General features: G+C 46.2%; 1 protein-coding gene across 5 annotated transcripts in view; it reads left to right on the plus strand.

Moving 5' to 3' along the window:
- Positions 1 to 1,992: 1,992 nt before the first annotated feature.
- The window catches only part of Mak (male germ cell associated kinase), a 53,765-nt gene continuing 35,705 nt past the window's right edge, over positions 1,993 to 20,052 (plus strand). For 4 of the 5 annotated variants that reach the window (XM_052728889.1, XM_052728891.1, XM_052728892.1 and 1 more), the window contains exons 1-4: positions 2,091 to 2,225; positions 15,120 to 15,438; positions 18,029 to 18,083; positions 18,881 to 19,002. In XM_052728889.1, coding sequence (XP_052584849.1) covers positions 15,338 to 15,438; positions 18,029 to 18,083; positions 18,881 to 19,002 — 278 coding nt within the window. In that variant the 5' untranslated portion in view covers positions 2,091 to 2,225; positions 15,120 to 15,337. The other variant, XM_052728890.1, reaches the window with a different exon arrangement.

Consider the following 20,052-nt stretch of genomic DNA (forward strand, 5'->3'; position numbering starts at 1 on the left):
ATGGTGAGTTCCAGGCAAGTCCTCACTTCTCATCAAGGAAACTTCTCTTTTCAACAGACAGAGACCACTACAGAAAAGCATAACCAATCAAAGGCAGAGTAATGGAGCGCAGTCCCAATGGATCCATCCACAAAACAACTCCAGTTCCCTAAGGCTCAAGGAACACTGCAGAAGCAGGGCTGGATGGATCCGGAGAGCCAGAGGATCGGGGAATGTGCTGAGACTGTGTCTCCAATAATGAAAGCTGCACCCACAAAGTCTCCCCAACGTGCCTGAAGGGCTCTCTAACAGGCCTGAGCATGGCAAACATGGCACCAACAGGTTTTCCCTTTCCCTTCTCTCTCCCTCTCTAAACTGTTAGATCACACTCCTAAAGCTAGCCTATTCCCTTATTTGTCCACTGACTCATTCCTGAGACTGATCACCAAGGTCCAACCATCAAAACACCAAGGTCCAGTCATCAAAATTCATTATTTCGACTAACCAAATCAAAATACCCAGTCAGAACTTACCAGCGAGTCCTAGCTCACTCTCACACAGACCCCCACCTTTCCTCCTCTTAAAACTGACACTTGCAAAGCTATTTGGTGCTGTTTCTGCCCCTTTCAGATTCAGCCACCTTGTCTCTCTGCCTTGCTTAATAAAGGATCCCTTTGTGCTTGGTTTGTGTTTGGAAATTGGTGTTAGAGTGTGGTCTGTGCCTAATCTGGGGTCCAGAGGAGAGCACCCCACAGTACTCAGGTCCCTTCAATGACTACTTAAATATGAGCTTAACAAGGACAACAATAGATTTGCCAAAATGTACTGGGCTGGGGGTTGGCTTGGGGGAGGATGGGGGAACCACAAGGTCTCAACACTACACAAGACCTACAGGCAACCAAGGAACGCTGGGAGTGGGAGAAACAGTCCTCCCAGAGAAGAGCCCATCTGTTTTAACCGATACCAAATGGCCATCCCTGAAAACATACATACAAGTAACTTTATACAGCCTGAGCAGGTTATGTCTAGAAGTATTCATGTGGACACACCTATGCATGTCACAACAATTGATGAAAAACGAGGCCATGAATTTTAAAGAGCAAGAACGATTATTAGGGAGGGTCTGGAAGGAGGAAAGGGAAGGAGAAAAGATGTAATTATAATCTCAAAAAGAAAAGAAAAAAATGAAAAATGAAATGATTTTCAAGAGTCAACTTTCTCTTTGTGAACATTGTCTATTTTTCTTCAGATCTGGATGCCTAACATGCCCACACGCTGCACGTTCGGGGATCTCTCTGCTGCTTCTTCCCCTGTTTTCAGTGCATTCATTTAGCTGTTCCTGTCCTGGCTAAGTCATAGTCAACACTTTATGTACAGAACTCAGTGCCTTATTTATTAATATTAACATATGACATGTAAGCTGTGCAAACTACTTCACATAAGCTATGCAAAATGACTTGATACAGGGTTTAACATTGCCCTTTAAAGATAGACTTAGCTTATTCTGCAGTATTTGATGAGAAATCTGTTCATTTTAAAGTGTCTAACATTTGTGTGTCAATTCCTCCTTTGGTTTACATTTTAATATCAAGTCTGGTCCTTAACCTGTAGCCACGTCGGGTTTGTGCACGGTGGGTGAAGTATTCCTCCTTCGTGCCAGTGGAACCTAGCACCTTTCCAACATGCTACATCATGCGTATCCAAGTTCACTATGCCGTGCTCTGGCTTGTCAGTTTCAATATGCTTCCCCACAAGATCTTCTGAAACCTTACATTGTGAAAGCCAACAACATCTAGAAAGTCCCTATTATAGAGGCGAATTATATAAATATGCATATTTTAAGGTGACGATTGTATAATAAAAAATGTTTTAAGAATAAATAAACGCTGTTAGTCATTTTAAAAAAGGTGAATGGGTAGAACAGATTGGCCAGGCGGTCCCTTGGCGGAGGCGAGGCCTACGGTGGTGGGCGGGGCGTGTCGCGCCCGACCCCGCCCTCCGTGGGCGTGGCGTGAGCGGGCAAGCCGCGCGGGCCGGCGCGCCCTGGCCGTTTCCTAGGATACGAAACACACACTGCGCTGGAGCTTCACAAGGGAGCGAACGAGGTAAGCTGCCGGCGCCGGCGGGTAATCCCAAGCAGGCTGCGGGACCCAGCCCGACCTGAGCATCGAAGTCGCCCGGCATGTCGCCTCGGCGCCCTGTCCAGCCAGGGCCACTCTCCGCCGGGAGGCGGGACCTGGACGCCGGTACGGGCCGGCGGGAGGGAGGAGGGTCCCAGGGCGGAGCGGCGGGCTGGGGGACTGGAGGACGCGGGCAGGGACCTGGCTCTGCTGGCTCCCTAAGCTTCTCAGGGTCCCTCAGGCTTCCCAGGACTCTTCCCTAGAGTTCTCCAGGCTCCCTAGGGCTTCCAGGACTTGACGCTGTCCTCTCTTGACACGTCTGCAGAGGGATCCCTAGGCTGAGCTGGTGCCCTGGGTCCCCTACTTATCTTCAGGGTGTTCAGGCTGAGTGGGAACTACTTTTAGAAGTGAGGCTTGGGACTGGACCTGAGGGGGAAGCGGAACTGAGTCCATATCTCATAAAGTGGAATTGGAGGGAAGAGAAAGAAAAGGTCCAACTCCAGACCTCCTTGGTGCATTCCAGGTTGCAAGCCGGTGAAAGCTGAGCCCCTCGGTGGCGGCCTAGCTGTCCTCTCCAAGCCCAGGAGATCCACCCTTCCGGGTCAGACCCCCTTCTCCCAATCCCGTGACATCTCCTCCTAGAGACCTAGCTAAGTCACAAGGATCAGAGTGCGCCAGATAAAGCCTGGCTCTTTACCGCAAGTGGGCCTTTAATTTAGACACAGCTGTGGAGCACAGGGACTTCTGTCACTGCATAATGTCGCTTGTTGTCACTATGTCATTCGTTGTAATGGCAAAGGAGTCTCATAGAGGTCACTTATTTTAATCAGAAAAACAGCTAATGGAGTAAAAGTGATAGTGGGAACAGGAGTTACTTTCAACCTGTGAACAGTGACGGACTAGGGAGGCTTCCCTGAGGAAGGCCCCCATCCCTCTGCAGAGTGTGGACTCTGTCTCCGTGCTGTGGATTCATTCATTCATTAACTTTAAAACAATATGTGAATGTTAGCACGGAGCTATCTTTGTGGTATTACAATCTGAGGCAGAATCTTTTCCTGCCTGGGATGGTGGCTCAATCTGTCCTAACACTTAGAAGGTGAAGGCAAGAAGACCAAGAATTCAAATCTATCAATGAGCTGCTAGCCAAATTCAAAGCCAGCCTGGGCTACATGGGGTCCAGACTAGGGGTGGGGGGATCTCTTCTTTTCCCATTACAATAATCCCTCTTTTGATTTCTGTAAATATGTCTGCCACTTGACTAGTGTGGAATCTTTTTCTTTTCTCTCTTTCTTTTTCGATTTTGCTTTTAGCTGGTACAGCAATTCTTAAAATGCTATAGTTTTGTTTAAAAAGTCAACGACAGCCTTAGAGTGTTATAATATTGTGTTCTCCTAAGACATATCCAAACCTTAGCTGTTGGGTGATTGGCAGGCACATTTTACCCTCCATCTGTCCTCCACACTAATCCTTTTTAATCTTATTTAAATCCCCTACTAGCTAGTACAGAATTGGCAATAACTGTGCATTTAAGTGGTAATTGTGCACTTTGGTAAAAGTAAATAAGAGAGGATGAATATTTATTCAGGTTTTATGGTTGAACTCTAAATGAATGTCCTTTTTAAGGTCAGCATGGAACATTCGTTTAGCCTACAGGAGGGTCGATGCATGTTATGGCTGAACTGTTGAAAATGCTGAGTCCTTGATACTTGTGCTGCATTCATAGATTTCCAGCAGTGTTGTATGTGGATGACGACCTGAGGCCTGGGAGCTGTGCTTTTCCTTAAGTCAGATACACTGCTTCTTGAGCGGTGATCAGTTCAGGGCTTTGCTGTGTTCCACGGGGGAAAAGTAGTGATTGATATGCAATCAGTGAGGAGGTGCCTGGGAATATTGATTTCTGCCTTCCGGAATGGGAACATGCTTGCCCCACACCACACAAGCATGAGGTCCTGAGTTCAATCTACAGAATCCATGTGAGAAAACCAGACAGACATGGTGGCACACGTATTTGTAGTTGCAAGGGCAAAGACAGATGAATCTTACTGGTCATCTAGCCTCGCCAAATTGGCAAGTCCCAATGAGGGACTCAGTCTCAGAACAAGGTGAGCAGCATCCAGGACACCAGCGACTGATCTCTGACCTACACACACATTACCTTCCCATCTATGCTGCCTTTTATTGTGTCATTGTCCCTATATCTTCAGAGGATGGGAGGAACGGGAAACAGCTTCTGCCCCCCCCCCCCCAAGAGCTGTTTATTTTATAATGAAGATGGCTCGGGAGAAGCCTTTCCAAAGCATTGTTAGGAAGCCCAGGACACAAGCATGTTTTACCCAAAGAGTAGGTGAGGTTTGAAATTGATGGATTCTCACAGATCTGACCTTTTAAATATCTAGTGGCATCCGCATAATCTTTACTTTCTCTCAAACACATCACCAGGAAATGACTACGATCTCTGTTGACTGTTCCTTAAGTATAACTATAGCCTCTTCTATCACTGTCCTCAAAATAGAATTTTCATTTCCATCGTTTATTCAGAGGTTGGTTGGTCTGGCTTAAAAATGAAGTTTCTAGAATAGCCTTGCCAGGAATGGCTCAGCTTCCCGAGCCACGCAGAGAGGCGTCATGACCGAGGGTCTGTTTGCTGTGTGCTGGGCACAGGGAGGCAGGGTGGCCCTCCACTTCAGGGTGGTGGTGATGGTGATTGACGGTCTCAGTCCTGGAAGGGTGAGGAGCAGTCAGTTCATCTTCCAGGTTGTGAAGTGGGTGCAAAGTGGGGTTGCTGCTTGTCCAGGGACCTTCCTACCTTCTGTTTCTACTTCCTGGACACCACCCCTGAGCCCAGCCTCTCCCCTACATCCTGGACACGAGTGTTCCCTCTTCTCCTCTCTTCTAAAGTAGCATGTCCCTTTTCCGGACCACCTCCATGACTCTTCCTTCTCATGCTCTCAATGCTTTGTGCTCCGTTAGCTGTTATCAGGAAAGTGATTGGATTAAAGTTATCATGCTGTATATCTGTGGGAGTGGAGTGTGTACAGAGGCCAGAGAAGAAGGCCAGGTGTCCTGCTTTATCACTTTCCACATGAGACAGGGTTTCTCAACTGAATCGGGACTAGGCTGGCAGCCAGCATGCACCAGGGATCCTCCTGTCTCTGCTTCCCAAAGCTGTGGGGTCACAGGCACGTGTGACCACACCCAGGTTTTCCTGTGGGTGCTCGGTATCCAAACTCAGATCCTCAGGGTTCCACAGCAGCTGCTCTTACCCACTGAGCCATTTCTCCAGTTCCCACACCAGGGTATTTCAGAATTAGATTTTCAAACTTGCATTTTTAAGATTTACTTCTTTTATCTTATGTGTATGAGTGATTAGCTTGCACGTACGTCTGTGTCCTGTATATCCTGTAACTGAAGTTGTGAACTGATAAGTGGGGTGCTGGGAATCAAACTGGGGTCCCCTGAAGGAACAACAGGTGCTCTTAATCACCGAGCCACCTCTCCAGCCTCAGAATTACATTATTTTTATGACAATGCTTCATGTAGACTTTTTCCGCCTTAACCTTTGAGGTCCTAGTGTCTCAAACTTTTCTCTCTTCGCTGCTTTCAAAGGCCTTTTAAGCATCTCTCCGAGAGTCAGGATGATCCAGGTGCAGCTCCAGGTTTCGGCGTAGAGAGTGTCTGGTACCACAGGCTCCTGTCCACTGACAGCCACAGGCCCCTGTCCTTTGACAGCTGTGTGTAGATGTTCCAAGGAGAGGAACTGGGCTACGAGTCTTGTGGTTGTGCTATGGTATGGTGGCTGTGTAGCTTTGGAACAAAGGGGATGGTTCCTCTATGAAGTGCAACGATTGTAAAGCCAAAGAATGGAGGTTATAAGTTGGACATCACACTCAAACCAGAGCTTCGAGCCTGACTTGAGTATCAGACTGACTCCGTCCTAAACAGTTCATTTAATTCCCTGTGGGCTGGTTTTACATTCTTCCTAACGGAGGAATGCTGTAATACAGCTTTCTGCCTAAGTAAATTCTCTAGTTGTTACTTAACCAGAAAGGATCAGTAAACCTCTCTGGAGAGCTCATTTCCTGGAGACAGGCATGCACTTGTGAGCAGGGGTAGCTGAGAGACAGGGCAGCGATCTGCTGTTCTCTGATCAACCACAGAAGCAGCTTGAACGGAAACAAGTGTATTTTAGTCTGTGGGATGGCCAAATCAGCACAGCACACTAAACAGAACAAGCATCCCCAAACACCTTTCCAAGTTGTGTTTGCTCATGCAGGAAAAGGAAAAATTAAGAAAAATACGTTTCAATTAAGAACCATCTACAATAATGTTTTTCTACATAAATACCTTGATGTTTTGATTGATATTTGTATATATAGCATAAAGACTGTTTAGGAAAACTCACTTTTTTCCAGGCAAACCAGAAGCCATTTGATGGCATTCCTTAAGACATTTCACTAAGCATACAATGAGGAAGATGAAGAAACCCTAAATGTAAATGGCATTGTCTTAGTTAGGGTTTCTATTGTTTTGAAGAGACACCATGACCATGGCAACTCTTATAAAGGAAAACATTTCACTGGGGCTGGCTTACAGTTTCAGAGGTTTAGTTTATTATCATGGCAGGAAACATGGTTGCATGCAGGCAGACATGGTGCTGGAGAAGGAGCTGAGAGTTCTACATCTTGATCCACAGGCCTCAAAGCCCGCCTCCACAGTGGCACACTTCCTCCAACAAGGCCACACTTACTCCAACAAAGCCACACCTCCTAATAATGCCACTCCCTATGGGCTAAGCATATGAGTCAATGGGAACCATTCCTGTTCAAACCACCACAGGCATCTTACAATTGCAAGGTCTTATCATGGAGTTGCACAGCCTAACTGTTTCCATGTGTCTTTGAAGGAAATGTTTCCCATCGGAAGAAGAAGTGTTAAATTCACAGATACTCCTGTGATCGCAAAGCCTTGTAGCATTTCTAATACATCCCTGGAAACAGAGAAGCGTGTGGTTTTGCTGTGCGTGTGTGCATTCATGGGTGATTTGGGAAGCCTTGGGGACTTTGACAGCTATGACACGTCCTCATTGGGCCTCCATTACTGCCTGTCAGAGAGAAGCATCTCTGAGTTTTACCTCATGAAAGTCAAAGTGCCATAGTTGGGGGGAAAGTAATTCTGGAATGAAGGGCCAAACTGGAAGGGATATTTAAAGCGAACTGTCTTCTGATGGTGCTGTTTGGGAACTAAAAGCACAAAACCTCTAGCATAGGGAGAGACCTCTAACAGCCAAGAATGATCTAGAGACACGTGTTGAAAAGCAGTTCCTTGAAATGCAGGCTGAAGGTAGAACACTGGAGGAAATCAGTGAGCATCCTTGCTACATAGTGTACAGTTAGGTTGTACCTTGTTGTGCTTATTACAGTTATAAATCAAGATCTACTAAGACTCTGACAGAACCATCTTAATATATTCACATCTGTGGTTTTGAAGCCCGCAAAGGTCTGGAAAATGAAATTTTAAATATAAGGTTGTGTAAACTCAGTCGTAACAGTAGGAGCTGCATGGCATGAGGCCCTTCCAATCTCCGTCTGTTTTGCTGTTATTCTTTCCATATATTTGTCAATCGACAGGTGTGTGAGGATGCTTCTTGAAGGCATCAGTAACATAGATATGACCACCATATTGCTTTTTTAAAATATGAAAATGTCTGTATTCCATATTCTCCCAAGAGTTTCACATAAGTATTGGTGAGCTTTTGTTAGGTTTATGTATGTCAATACTGTTCTCATTTGACTGCTTAATAAATACAAATTAGCAGATAATCCAGAAGTAGGAAGTCAACATTTTTTTTGCATTGTGCTCTAATCCCAAAAGTAGAGAATTGCACACCTTACCCTCGTGTGACAGGCCACACTCAAACCTCAAGCTCACCAAAACTTCATATAAAGTTACCTTCAAAGTATGTGTAGAAGGTGTATGTGAAACATGCATGCATTTCAGGTTTAGAATTGGGTCCCATCCTAAAGCTACTTCAGTATAAATAAGCAAATATTCCAAAGTCCAGAAACGTTTAAAACCTGTATCACTTCTGATCCTACACCTTGTTAGGAGAACACCTGGTCTGAGGCTACACTCTGCCCCTTGGATTGTTTTAATACATTTCTGTATTTTTGAGATTTTTTTTAAAAAGTAATATAAAGCAATTCATTTTCTGAACATATTTATTTATTGGTTTTTTGAGACAGAGTGTCCAGGGACCTTCCTACCTTCTGTTTCTACTTCCTGGACACCACCCCTGAGCCCAGCCTCTCCCCTACATCTTGGCTCACGATGACAGCTCTGGATGTTCTGGAACTCGCCTTGCAGACTAGGGTAGCCTTGAACTCACAGAGATCTGCAAGCCTCCGCCTCCCGAGTGCTGGAATCAAAGGCATCACCACACAGCCTGAATTTGTTTTTCAAATAACAGTTTTAAAGTAAATTTCAGTTATTCAAGTCGTAATGAAAAACTCAAGTTCAGTCACCACGTGTCTGAGAGTGGTTCCTTTCTGAACTACTTCCAATTGGTCACTTGAAAAACTCTATAGCCACATAGCCACTCAATGCAGGAAGTGACCATACTCTGGATTCTCTACTAGGGAGGGGAGGTGCTATGAAAGGTCATGATTGAATCAGCAGAGGGCATTAGAATAGGACTCGCCGAAGTATGGTGTTCATCTTCAGTATGGATATGGAGCTAGAATATATGGTATGTTAACCTTAGGTATTTCAGAAAGAAAGGTCTGTGTGTGCACCCAGCATGTGTGTTTGGAGAGAGCACTCGGATAGTAAGGTGGGGTTAAAAGCTCAGAACAGGTGAATCTGTGGTCTTAGCTCTCTGTGATTTTGGTGCAGACACTATCATTCAGAGTTTCTGCATGGTTAGTGGGGGGACCTGTGGTTCTTGGGTCAGCCTCCACTGTGATGTAGGACAAGGTATTCAAGCTTTCTAGACTTATCAACTGTCCCATCTGCATCACAGAGCTGTTGGGGGACCTGTATGAGAGTGCTCTGGGAGTTCGCCATGTGCTATATACTGTTGTTACTAGAAAAGTCAAAATAGCTGGGCTTGGCAGTACACACCTGTAAATCCCAATACTCAGGAGGCATAGGCAAGAGGATTGCCCGTAAGTTGGAGGCTAGCCTGATCTACATAGTATGTTTCAGAGATAAAAAGCAGAAATAACTGGGTGCTGGTAATATTCGGCTTATCTGCTTCCGTAGGGTTTGCATACATAGTCACTCTGTTCTTGAGGTACATGAACGGTCATCTCTTGTTTAACACCAATTATGTTATCTCCCCTGGAAGGAAAGTGCTTCGATACTCATGTGTTAGCCCATCTATTAATTACATGACCATTTTAGTCAAAGGAGGAAAAGACAATTGTGATCCTGGATTATTAGTTGGTCACTGTTGCTCTAGTGACACATGATGCAACTGTGAAGCTCTGTTTCTCCTTCCCATCCCTCACAAGCTGCACTTGGCCTGGCGCTGTCTGCATTCTGCCTCTTCTTCATGCCAGGACCCAGGACCCAGCGATTTGCTGGGATGCTGCACATTCCTGACCACACTGCTTCTGTTCATAGTTTATTGGCCAGAACAAGTCACATGACCAAGTGGGGCCTGGAGTGTATACATTGTTCTGCCATATGGGCTGTGGCCAGTCAAGGGAGGGCTGTCAGATTCTGTGCAGAAAGTGTAGAACTGGGTTCTCCCACCCTGTGTTAATCCTGTTTCTTGGCTAAGGTACAGACTATACTAGTTTCAGTGCAGATTAGCAATCATTTAGACGAAAGCGCTTGCCATCAATGAAGGACATAACGACTTTGAGGGACCTCATAGCTTTATTTCTATGACTTGGATACCTGGAAGATGGGAATTCTCAAATAATTGAGTTCCCTTCCTTTCCAGAAAGTTTCCTACTAATATGGCTCATAAAGCAACACTCAAAACATTCTACTACTTTCCAAACCCAAAGTCCCCAAGTTTAAATTCCTCCAAGCAAAAATATGGTCAGGCCTATTACAGCAATATCCCAGTCCCTGGTACCAGCTTCTGTCTTAGTTAGAGTTTCTATTGCTGTGAAGAGACACCATGACCACAGAAACTCTTATAAAGGAAACATTTAATTGGGGTGACTTGCTAACAGTTTCAGAGGTTGAGTCATTGTCATGGTGGGGAGCATGGTGGCGTGCAGACAGACATGGTGCTGGAGAAGTAGCTGAGAGTCCTACATCTCATTTTTTTTTTTAGATCCTCTGTGGATTTTACATCATGCATTCTGATCCCACTTATCTCCCTGTATCCTTGCATCCACCCTCTGTCCTTGCAACCTCCCCACCAAAACAAAACCAAATTTAAGAGAAAAACCAAGAAACAGCGAAAAATTAAGAAAAAAAGAAGACTCTTATTGTGGAAGCTGTAGTGTGGCCCATTGAGTCACACAATTTACCCTTTAGCCCATTCATCTTTGCTCACAAGTGTTCGTTACCACGAGTCATTGGTCTGGCTTGGGGCCTCTGACTTGTGCTACACCACCGATAATGGGCTCTCACTGGGCTCCTCTTGGATATCCTGTTGTCCTGTGTCATGGAGATCCTGCTGTTTGGATCTGTAGGTTCGGGCCCTTCACATACTCCAACAGTTCATAGATTCTCTGGATGTTGGGGTGGGCCAGCTCATAGCCCTGGTTCTGGGCCTGGGTGGTAGCTGAGTAGGTCAGCTCGCTGGTTTTTCCCTCACCTTCCCCACCCCATGAGCTCTCCAACACTGCCTCAGCTAGCTCACCTATTGCAGCCTGCAGCAAGGAGCAGGGCCAGTTCCCCTGCTCTCGGGCCCTCAGATCTGAGTTCCCCTCACTCACATCACCAAGGCCAGCTCTACTGTTTTGCCCAGGCAAGGTGCAGGGACCTCTCTCCTGGTTGCTGTAGGGAACATACGCGGGGGCACAGGATTGGCTCTCCTGCTCTCACACCCTCAGGGCTGGCTCACCTGCATCCCTGACAACAGGGTCAGCTCCAGTGTGCTGCCCAGACGGGAAGCAGAGACTGCTTTCTCATGCACTGCAGCCCGTGAAGGTCAGGACTCGCTCTCCTGCTCTTGTGACCCCAGGGCCAGCTCTCTCACCTGCTGCAGGTGGTAATGGGTGTAGGAGGGCATCGCTCCCTCACCCATGCCACCACATGGCAGATGAGACTGGGCAGGGTCAGTTCTCTGGTTCTCATACCCTCAGGGTCAGCTCACCTGTGTCCCCGACCACAGAGTCAGCTCTAGTGTGCTTCCCAGGTGAAATGCATGCCTATGATGAAGGGTGGGGCCATCTTTCCTGAGTGCAGGGTAAGATCTTCCTTGAGGGGGAGGGCGAACTCACCTGCTGCAATATCCAGTGAGGGGCAGGACCAACTATCCCAGGGTCAGTGAAGGGTAGGGCGGCTCATCACAGCATGGCTCCAGTGATCCCCATGCTAACACTGGCCATGGACATCACCACAGACCCCAGCTGCAGCAGGACCACGGACCCAGACATGGCCCTCAGCAACAGCTTGGGGGCCCAGATACCACCACAGCCCCCGTGGCAGCACAGCACCTCAGATTAGCACAGCCCCAGCAGCAGCATGGCCCCTAGGCATCAACATGGTCCCAGGTGGCTGGCTAGACCCCGGGCATCCACAGAGCCCTTGGTGGCAACTGGAGCCATGGACACCACACCCAGACTCCAGCCATGGCCTTAGGCAGTGACTCGTGCCTGGAAGTCTCCATGGCTCTAGGTGACAGCACTGGCCATTCAGATCAGCATGGCTCCTGGCACAGCGTAGTCCTCAGACTGACATGGTCCAAGGTGGCCAACCAGACTCTGGTCCTCTGCATGACCTTCGGTGACAAGAGGAGCCTCAGACAGACATCAGCTCAGACCCTGGCTGCTGTAGGGTCACAGACCCAGACATGGCACTCCGAAGCAGCCCTGGCCCAGATGACATCATGGTCCCGAGTGACAGTGGAGGCCACTCAGATCAGGATGTCTCTGGTGACAGCATGGCCATCAGATACCCTCATGGCTACAGGTTCTAGCCCAGACTTCAGGCATCTATGTGGCTTTTGGTGGCAACATGGGCCACGGACATCAGTACGGACCCTGGCTGTGGTAGGACCATGGACCCAGTCATGTCGTTACCATGGTCCCAGGTGGCACTACAGGTGGCCATCCAGACCCGTATGGCCCTCGGATACCAACATGGCCCCAGGTAGCAGCCTAGACCCCCGGCATCGGCACAGTCTTCAGTGGCCTCAGGAGCCACAGACATCAACACAGACAGACCCTGGATATGGCAGGGCCACAGACCCAAACATGGCCCTCAGCCACAACCCTGGTCCAGACAATACCAAGGCCCCAGTTGACAGCCCCGGCCACCCCAGTTGACAGCCCTGGCCACCCGAATCAGCCTGGAACGAAGCAGCAGCACAGCCCTCAGACACCAACATGGTCACAGGTTGTAGCCCAGACCCAGGGCATCCCTGTGGGCCCTGGCAGCAGCCTGAACCACGGCAGTGTGGCACTCAGACACCAATGTGACCCCACCACAGGCCTCTGCACGGCCTCCAGTGACAACAGGAGCTACAGACATCAACTCAGGCCCCCTCAGCAACTCCAGGGCTCTGGATCAAGACCTAACCCTTAGTCATAGTCCAGGCCCAGACATCTCCCTGGACTCAGGTGGCCAGCTGGCCATTCTTGTCAGCCAGTTTCTCACCACCCTCCTCTTTCAGGATCCTCCTCTCTCCCCAGCCCACAGACCATTCCGTCTCTCCCTCTTGTCCACCTCCCCACCCTGTACTCTCTTACCACAGTGGTGCCCAACTGCCCAGCGTCAGGGCTCTTGGTTGGGTCACAGGTGGCGGCTGGTTCAGTACTGCCTGCCCCAGCCATAGGGATGGCACGAAGCTGTTGCCTTTCCTCTCTCTTGTGCCTGGGGCCTAGAGACCTTAGGTAGTACTTGGTATGATGGTAACTGATTGCCTGGTGCCTTTGGCTTCTGGTTGCTTGTGGCCCCCACAGACCCAAAAGTCTGGGGAGGAGGGCGGCATCTGTGTCCATTGCAAATTCAGGCCAGGGTGGAGCTGGCGGATCGTGTGAGAGTCATACATCTTGCAGGCAACAGGAAGCTGAATAAGACACAGGGTGGTAGCCTGAGCATAGGAAACCTCAAAGCCCACCCCCACGGTGACACACTTCCTCCAACAAGGTCATACCCACTCCAACAGAGTCTAATAGTGCCCCTCCCTATGAGATTATGGAGGCCAGTTACATTCAGATTACCACACATGCATGTCTAACTATGCATAGGCATGAGATAGTAAGTAGTGGGTTCACCCTAAAAGTTGAGGCCACAGTTTTGCCTCCCTGTGCATGCACACCACTACAGGCTACATCAGCCCTCCTATTCTTTATACCCGATATAAATTGGGAATATAATTCAACAGAAACTATTAAGTTTGATCCTTAATAGGGGTGGAGAAATCTATACTGTTGTTCAGAAATGGAAATACATGTAGCCTGCCTGGTACAGGTGGGAGCCCAAGGGGGTTCTGAGTCTGCTAGATTCATGATTGGGAGAGGGTGTGTGTGCATAATACATGCAGGTGAAGGAAGGAACTGGGGTGCCGAGTACATTATTAAAAGAGTACATTTGAGTGTGCGTAACCCAAAGTCAAATAGAGTCTCGGGCTAAACAGCATAGTCTGTCTATGCGTGCCTGCCTTACATACATATGTGCAAATAGGGTTTGCATTTCTTTTTCTCTTTCTCTCTTTTTCTGTTTTTGTTTTTGTTGTTGTTCTTATTTGTTTGTTGTTCGAGACAAGGTTTCTCTGTATATCCCTGACTGTCCTGAATCTTACTCTGTAGACCAAGCTGGCCTCAAACTTAGAGATGCACCTGCCTCTGCCTCCTGAGCGTGGTGATATATTGTGCACCCTAATAAAATTTGCCTGAAGATCAGAGGACAGAACAAGCCACTAGATTAAACCTAGATGCCAAGCAGTGGTGGCACACACCTTTAATCTTAGCACTCGGGAGGCAGAGATCCATCTGGATCTCTGTGAGTTCAAAGCCACCCTGGACGACATGAGATTGACTCAGTCTAGGAGAGAAACAGAGCCAGGCAGTGGTGGCACACACCTTTAATCCCAGCACTTGAGATCTCATGCCTTTGCTTGGGAAGCACACATGCCTTTAAACCCAGGAAGTGATGGCTGGGCAGAGAAAGGTATATAAGACGTGAGGAGACAGGAACTAGAGGCTTTTTCAGGCTGAGGAGTCCTAGAGGTGAGACGTTGCTGTGGCTTGTTCCTTTGTCTGTCTGATCTTTGAGCATTTACCCCAATATCTAATTTTTTATTAGAAAGACTGGTTAGGATTTCGAGCAACACCTGAGTGAAGGGATTAAGGCGTGTGCCACTACCACCTGGCTCTTATTTTTCTGTATGAATGTTTTTCTTGGTTTAATGTAAAAGAAAGTGGCATATTATTTAAATAAAGTAAGAAGTTCCTTTATATTACCATTCTCTTCATATAAAACTAACTTGTCTTATATTTACCTTACCTAATTTGGACAGTTGTAGCCTACTGGAAATTTTTAAGTAAATAATATAATTTGAATTTAACAGACTAGATTAAATGATACAAAAATTGCTTCAAAGAATGGATGTAGTTTGGATGTCTGATTTTCCCTGGCTCCTTTGGAACAACATAGATTATAGCCAGTAAAAAGAGAATCACATGAGCATTAAGACCACCTTGATCAACCATGGACAGACTGCCCAGTGCGGGCACTGTGAATCTGTGTGGGTAGACTTCCTTCCACACAGCACAAATGGCCTCTGACAATGGCCTTTTTATCAGCTCTAGTTTTTCTGTATCTAGGGTGCCAATAAATGTGGTGTAGGGCCTCTCTAATGAAAACATTTTCGGTGTGGTTTTTCCGCAGGGTGTCCATAAGAATGGAAGCAGTGTCTCTTTGCCAGATTCCTTATCGCTGTATCTCATGAGTCTGCCTGATCTGAAGGAAGAGCCATATTTAATGATGACAAGCCTGTCGCCAGTGTAGCAACAAGAAGGAAAAGGACCACAAATAAAGTATTTAGATTTCTATTCCACGAGGAAGAGATCTCCGTGAACAGCCCTGCTGCGTCACCTTTTCCCAAGATGAACCGATACACAACTATGAGGCAGCTGGGGGATGGCACGTATGGGAGTGTGCTTATGGGGAAGAGCAACGAGTCTGGGGAGCTGGTGGCGATCAAGAGGTGCGTGCGCATGCGCGGCACTGCGGAGATTCCCCGCGGGTCTTGGTGTTTCCCTTTGCTTGAGCACCTGCACATCAGGGAGAGAGGTTCAGTTCAGACCACAAAGTAGTTTGCCTGATGAGGAACGCTATTCTAGGAAACAGAAAATTACCGAAAAGGAATATACTTACGTGAAGGAAAAGTCCGTATTACTTTTAAGTTCTGCTTTATTCAGATACATTAATAAACCACGTAAGTCTGAGTGCTCTGCTTTTTATGCCTGATACATTTGGAATAAAACTGGAAGTAGTGGATGTTTCTCTAGTTTAAACATGGGGAGCAAACTAGAACCTACTGTTTCTTTAAAAACAATTGTCTTCAAGATAAGGTTGGACTTATAGTGTCAAATTGAATCCTGAAAAGGATATGCCATGTCACCATTCTCAAGAGCAGACACTTTTAAAATTCTGAAATCAATTTTTAAAGAATCAGCATCTCATATTTACACGTTGGAATGAGTGTAATCATTTTATTAAACTAGTTTTCTTATATGGCTTTATTTGAATTGATTTTTACCTTAAAGCCATCATCATGTTATTTATCTTTTGGAAAGTAACAACTTTCTAGAAACCCATCGTACTGAAAAGTACCTTTGGGTAAGTTCTGAACTTCATCAGGCTACGTCCTCAGCTTCCTTATAGAGTCTGAATGACTAATGAAATTCTAATTCCATAAGGGTCCTTCTAAAATAATAGCCATGACATCCTTCATGTCTCATGCTGGGTCATAGATAACTCATAAAAATAAGAATATCCACTAAGTTTTCAATATGCATTGTAGTACAGTCGTGTGTACTTGATGGAAAGGCATTTGAGCCACAGAGAGGCCACCAAGGCCATCCACCCGTGAACAGCTGAGCCAGGATTTGCACCCAGACTGCGCAGTTCTACGGCCCACATCTTGACCTCCCTCTAACTGTCAGTTCCTTACCCGATTCCTCACATGTGCACTATAGCTTTATGAGGCCCTGCATCATAGAAATTAGGCCACTCAATCAAGGAACTTCAAGCTTCCTGGTGATCTATAAATCTTCAACAGGAGATGGTATCGTTTCCTCTTTTCTGTGACAAAATGCTAGAGGAAGACAACTAGTGGGGAGAGGCTTGTTTGTGCCCCATGATTGGGGAAGGAATGCAACCCGTCATAGCAGGGAAGGCGTGCCGACAGGCTGCTCATATTACCTCAGCTGTTATGAAGTAGAGTGAGATGAATTCTGACGCCCAGCTCACCTTTTTTCCTTTTGATTCAGCCCAGGATCCCAGCCTGTAGGTTGGGGCCGCCCACATTCAAGATACGTTTTCCTCTTCAATTAAATTCTTCTGGAAACATCCTTATTATATACACGCACCCAGAGGTGTGTTTCCTAGTGATGCTAAGGCCAGACAAGTTGACAATGACGATTAATTATCACAGAGGTCACATGACTAAATGCAGTCATGGACATCGTTGGGTGGTTTGGTTTGATTTGGTTTGGTTTGGGGGAGGGTTTTGTTTTGAGACAAAGTCTAACTGTGTAGCCCTGACTGTCCAGAACTCACTATGTAGACCAGATTGGCCTCAAATTCACAGAAATTCACGTGCCTCTGTCCCCTGAGCACTGGTACACACCTCTCCACCTGGCACATAGTTGTTCTTGTCTCTTGTTACTTTTGGTGACTAAAACTCCATTTACATGAAAATATACTCATCTGTTGTATGAGTAGGACAATTACTTTATTATGCTAAACAGAGTTCTGCTGTGTCTAATGGGGAACAGGGTAAGTACAGGGCAGAATGGGAGAAAGACTCTGGGGTCAGTCCCCACCCACCATCCCTGGTCCAACAAGGCAAACAGAAAGACTACTCTAAGTCTGGATCACCCGTGGGTTTTGTTTTGTTTGTTTTCCTTTCTTTCCCTGATTTAAATTATTTCATGGCCCCTTACCCAAAGATGAAGTTGTAATGTAGAAGTTATTAGATTAAGTCTTTTGCTGAATTTCCTAACAAACTTTGTAACTGTCACCCTATCCCACTTCTGAAGTATAGTGTTTCTTTCTTCTTCTTCTTTTTTTTGCTTTTTTGTTTTGTTTTGTTTTTCGAGACAGGGTTTCTCTGTGTATCCCTGGCTGTTCTGGAAGTCACTCTGTAGATCAGGCTGGCCTCGAACTCAGAGATCACCTGCCTCTGCCTCCTGAGTGCTGAGATTAAAGGCATGCACCACCACCCCCCAGCTTGTGTTTATCTTTTAAGCTACAGAAAGGAAATATGCATGGGGGACTTTTAAAAGGAAAGTCACAGTTAAAGTGATAAAAACGGTTAAGAACTCACTGAGGAGGGAAGTTGGGGGTGGGCAGCAATGCTTGTGTTGACGGCTGGCAGAATGGCAGCTGGACACGGCACACCTGAGTCCAGACTTGGCACCATGAGGCATGAGCAACAGAGGAGGCGATTTCCTTCTGGGGAGGAAGGGTGGTCCCCAAAGTGAAGCCATAATCAAGAACACCAGAGGTGGTGAAATTCGGTTCTTGGGGCCTTCAGTCCTGAACACTAAATGTTCCCTCATTTATTTCAGGATGAAGAGAAAGTTCTATTCTTGGGATGAGTGTATGAACTTGCGAGAAGTTAAGGTAAAGAAGTCAAGGCCCCAACAGTACACCATGTCCAAGGACAGCACCTGAGATTATTGTAGACAGTGGTTCTCACCCTTCCTAGTGCGGCGACCCTTTAGTACAGTTCCTCATGTTGTGACTCCAACCATAAGATTATTTCCATTGCATAACTGTAATTTTGCTACTGTTATGAATCATAATGTAAATTACCTGATTTGCAGTATCTCTGATATGTGACCCCTAAAGGGGTTGTGACCCACAGGTTGAAAACCATTGTTCTAGACTCTTCCAAATGCCTCCTAAAGATATCCTTCCTTTCCATTCCTCCTTTTTCCCATGTTAGTGGGGAACAGACAATAACCAGGCCTCCTCCTCCTTAACAATGACCTTAGAACTCACATATCAAGGGGAAAGGCAGCTTTTTAAATCGGCACGTAGTACCGTTCTCTTGTGTTTTATGTTGTGTGGCTTGGGTGAGTTTTTAGATACTTTGTGTGGAGTCTGATGTGGGTAAGTCAGAAAGAAACAGTTAGCCCTGCTTTGGAATATGAAGAGGAAAAGTGGCCGGTTAACACTCCAGGCAGCTACTGTCCAGTTGGTTGCCTCTTTTCCCTTAATACTCATTGCTTAAATCATTTAATATTTGCTTTAAATTAATGCTCCAAGACCTTTTAGAATTATGTAGCTAGTCACATGTAATTTATTAATGAATCTAAAGGAGATAAACAGTTACTTGAGGTAACTAGCTAGCACAAATAAGGTCCTGCACGTTTATAAATTTGCTTTAAGAATAGTACTGCTCTCCTGTTTTACAGTCCCTGAAGAAACTCAATCATGCTAATGTGATTAAACTAAAAGAAGTTATCAGAGAAAATGACCATCTTTATTTTATATTTGAATATATGAAAGAAAACCTCTATCAGCTAATGAAAGACAGGTATGTCTTTATTTTATGAACACTATATTTTCCCTGTCATTTCTTCCCATGAATTCCATCAGTGAATCACACTTGATGATATGCTGGTTTATAACTCGAAGAGGCAGATTTAAATGAATTGATACAGTTATTTCATCAAATGGTAGCATTTGACACTGAAGAACCAGCTATGACGTCACTACCACTCTTCCCCTGTAACTCCTTAGCAGCTAATTAATACAAAGACATCATATAAACTTACCAACCACCCCTCCCCTTTTGAACGAAGGGAATCAGTAATTTTACATTCAAAAGTAAAGCTGGCTTTAGGCAAAAATGAGGACATTGTCTTCATTATCCTTTCAAGCATCTTATGAAAGAGTTGAGAATAAATGAAGAGTAAAGTAGCTTTCCAGAAACAATGAGACAGGAGCTGGGGAAATGTCGGTGAAGGCCCCGCTGGACAAGTGTGAGGACAGAGGTCTGATCCTCAGGAGCCACACAGAAAAGCCAGGTGGATGGCTGTAACCCCAACATAGGAGAAGGGGGACAGGTGGAGCCCTGGACCTCATCTGTTAGACAGTCTGGCCAATGAGTGAGCTCCTAATTCAGAAAGAGACTGTTTCAAAGAAGCAAGGAGGAGATAATGGAGGAAAGCCTCCAACACTGACCTCCAGCCTCTCCAAGTAAATGCGCACATTCATACGTCCACCCTGCGCCCCCCCCCCCCCGAGGATAAATGCACATGTTCGTAGTCCACCCTGCCTTCCCCCAGGATAAATGCACACATTCATACGTCTAGAGGATAAATGTACACATTCATACTTCCAAAGGATAAATGCACACGTTCGTAGTCCACCCTGCCCCAGAGGATCTGATGAGCTCGTTCATTAGAGATAAAAGAGTGATGAAACTTAATGGTACAGCCCAAAGGAGATTCTCACTTTAATTTTCAGTTGTTGATAATTTTAGTTGGTAGTCTGACTAAGTTTTGCACTCTTAATTCAATTCTCATTGGGACCTTATCATGGATATTATCTAAGTACCACATCTAAGGTAGTAGCCACTGGC

This window comes from Peromyscus californicus, unplaced genomic scaffold (assembly GCF_007827085.1).
Source record: "Peromyscus californicus insignis strain IS unplaced genomic scaffold, ASM782708v3 Scaffold_8__1_contigs__length_139910024, whole genome shotgun sequence".
Taxonomy (NCBI): domain Eukaryota; kingdom Metazoa; phylum Chordata; class Mammalia; order Rodentia; family Cricetidae; genus Peromyscus; species Peromyscus californicus.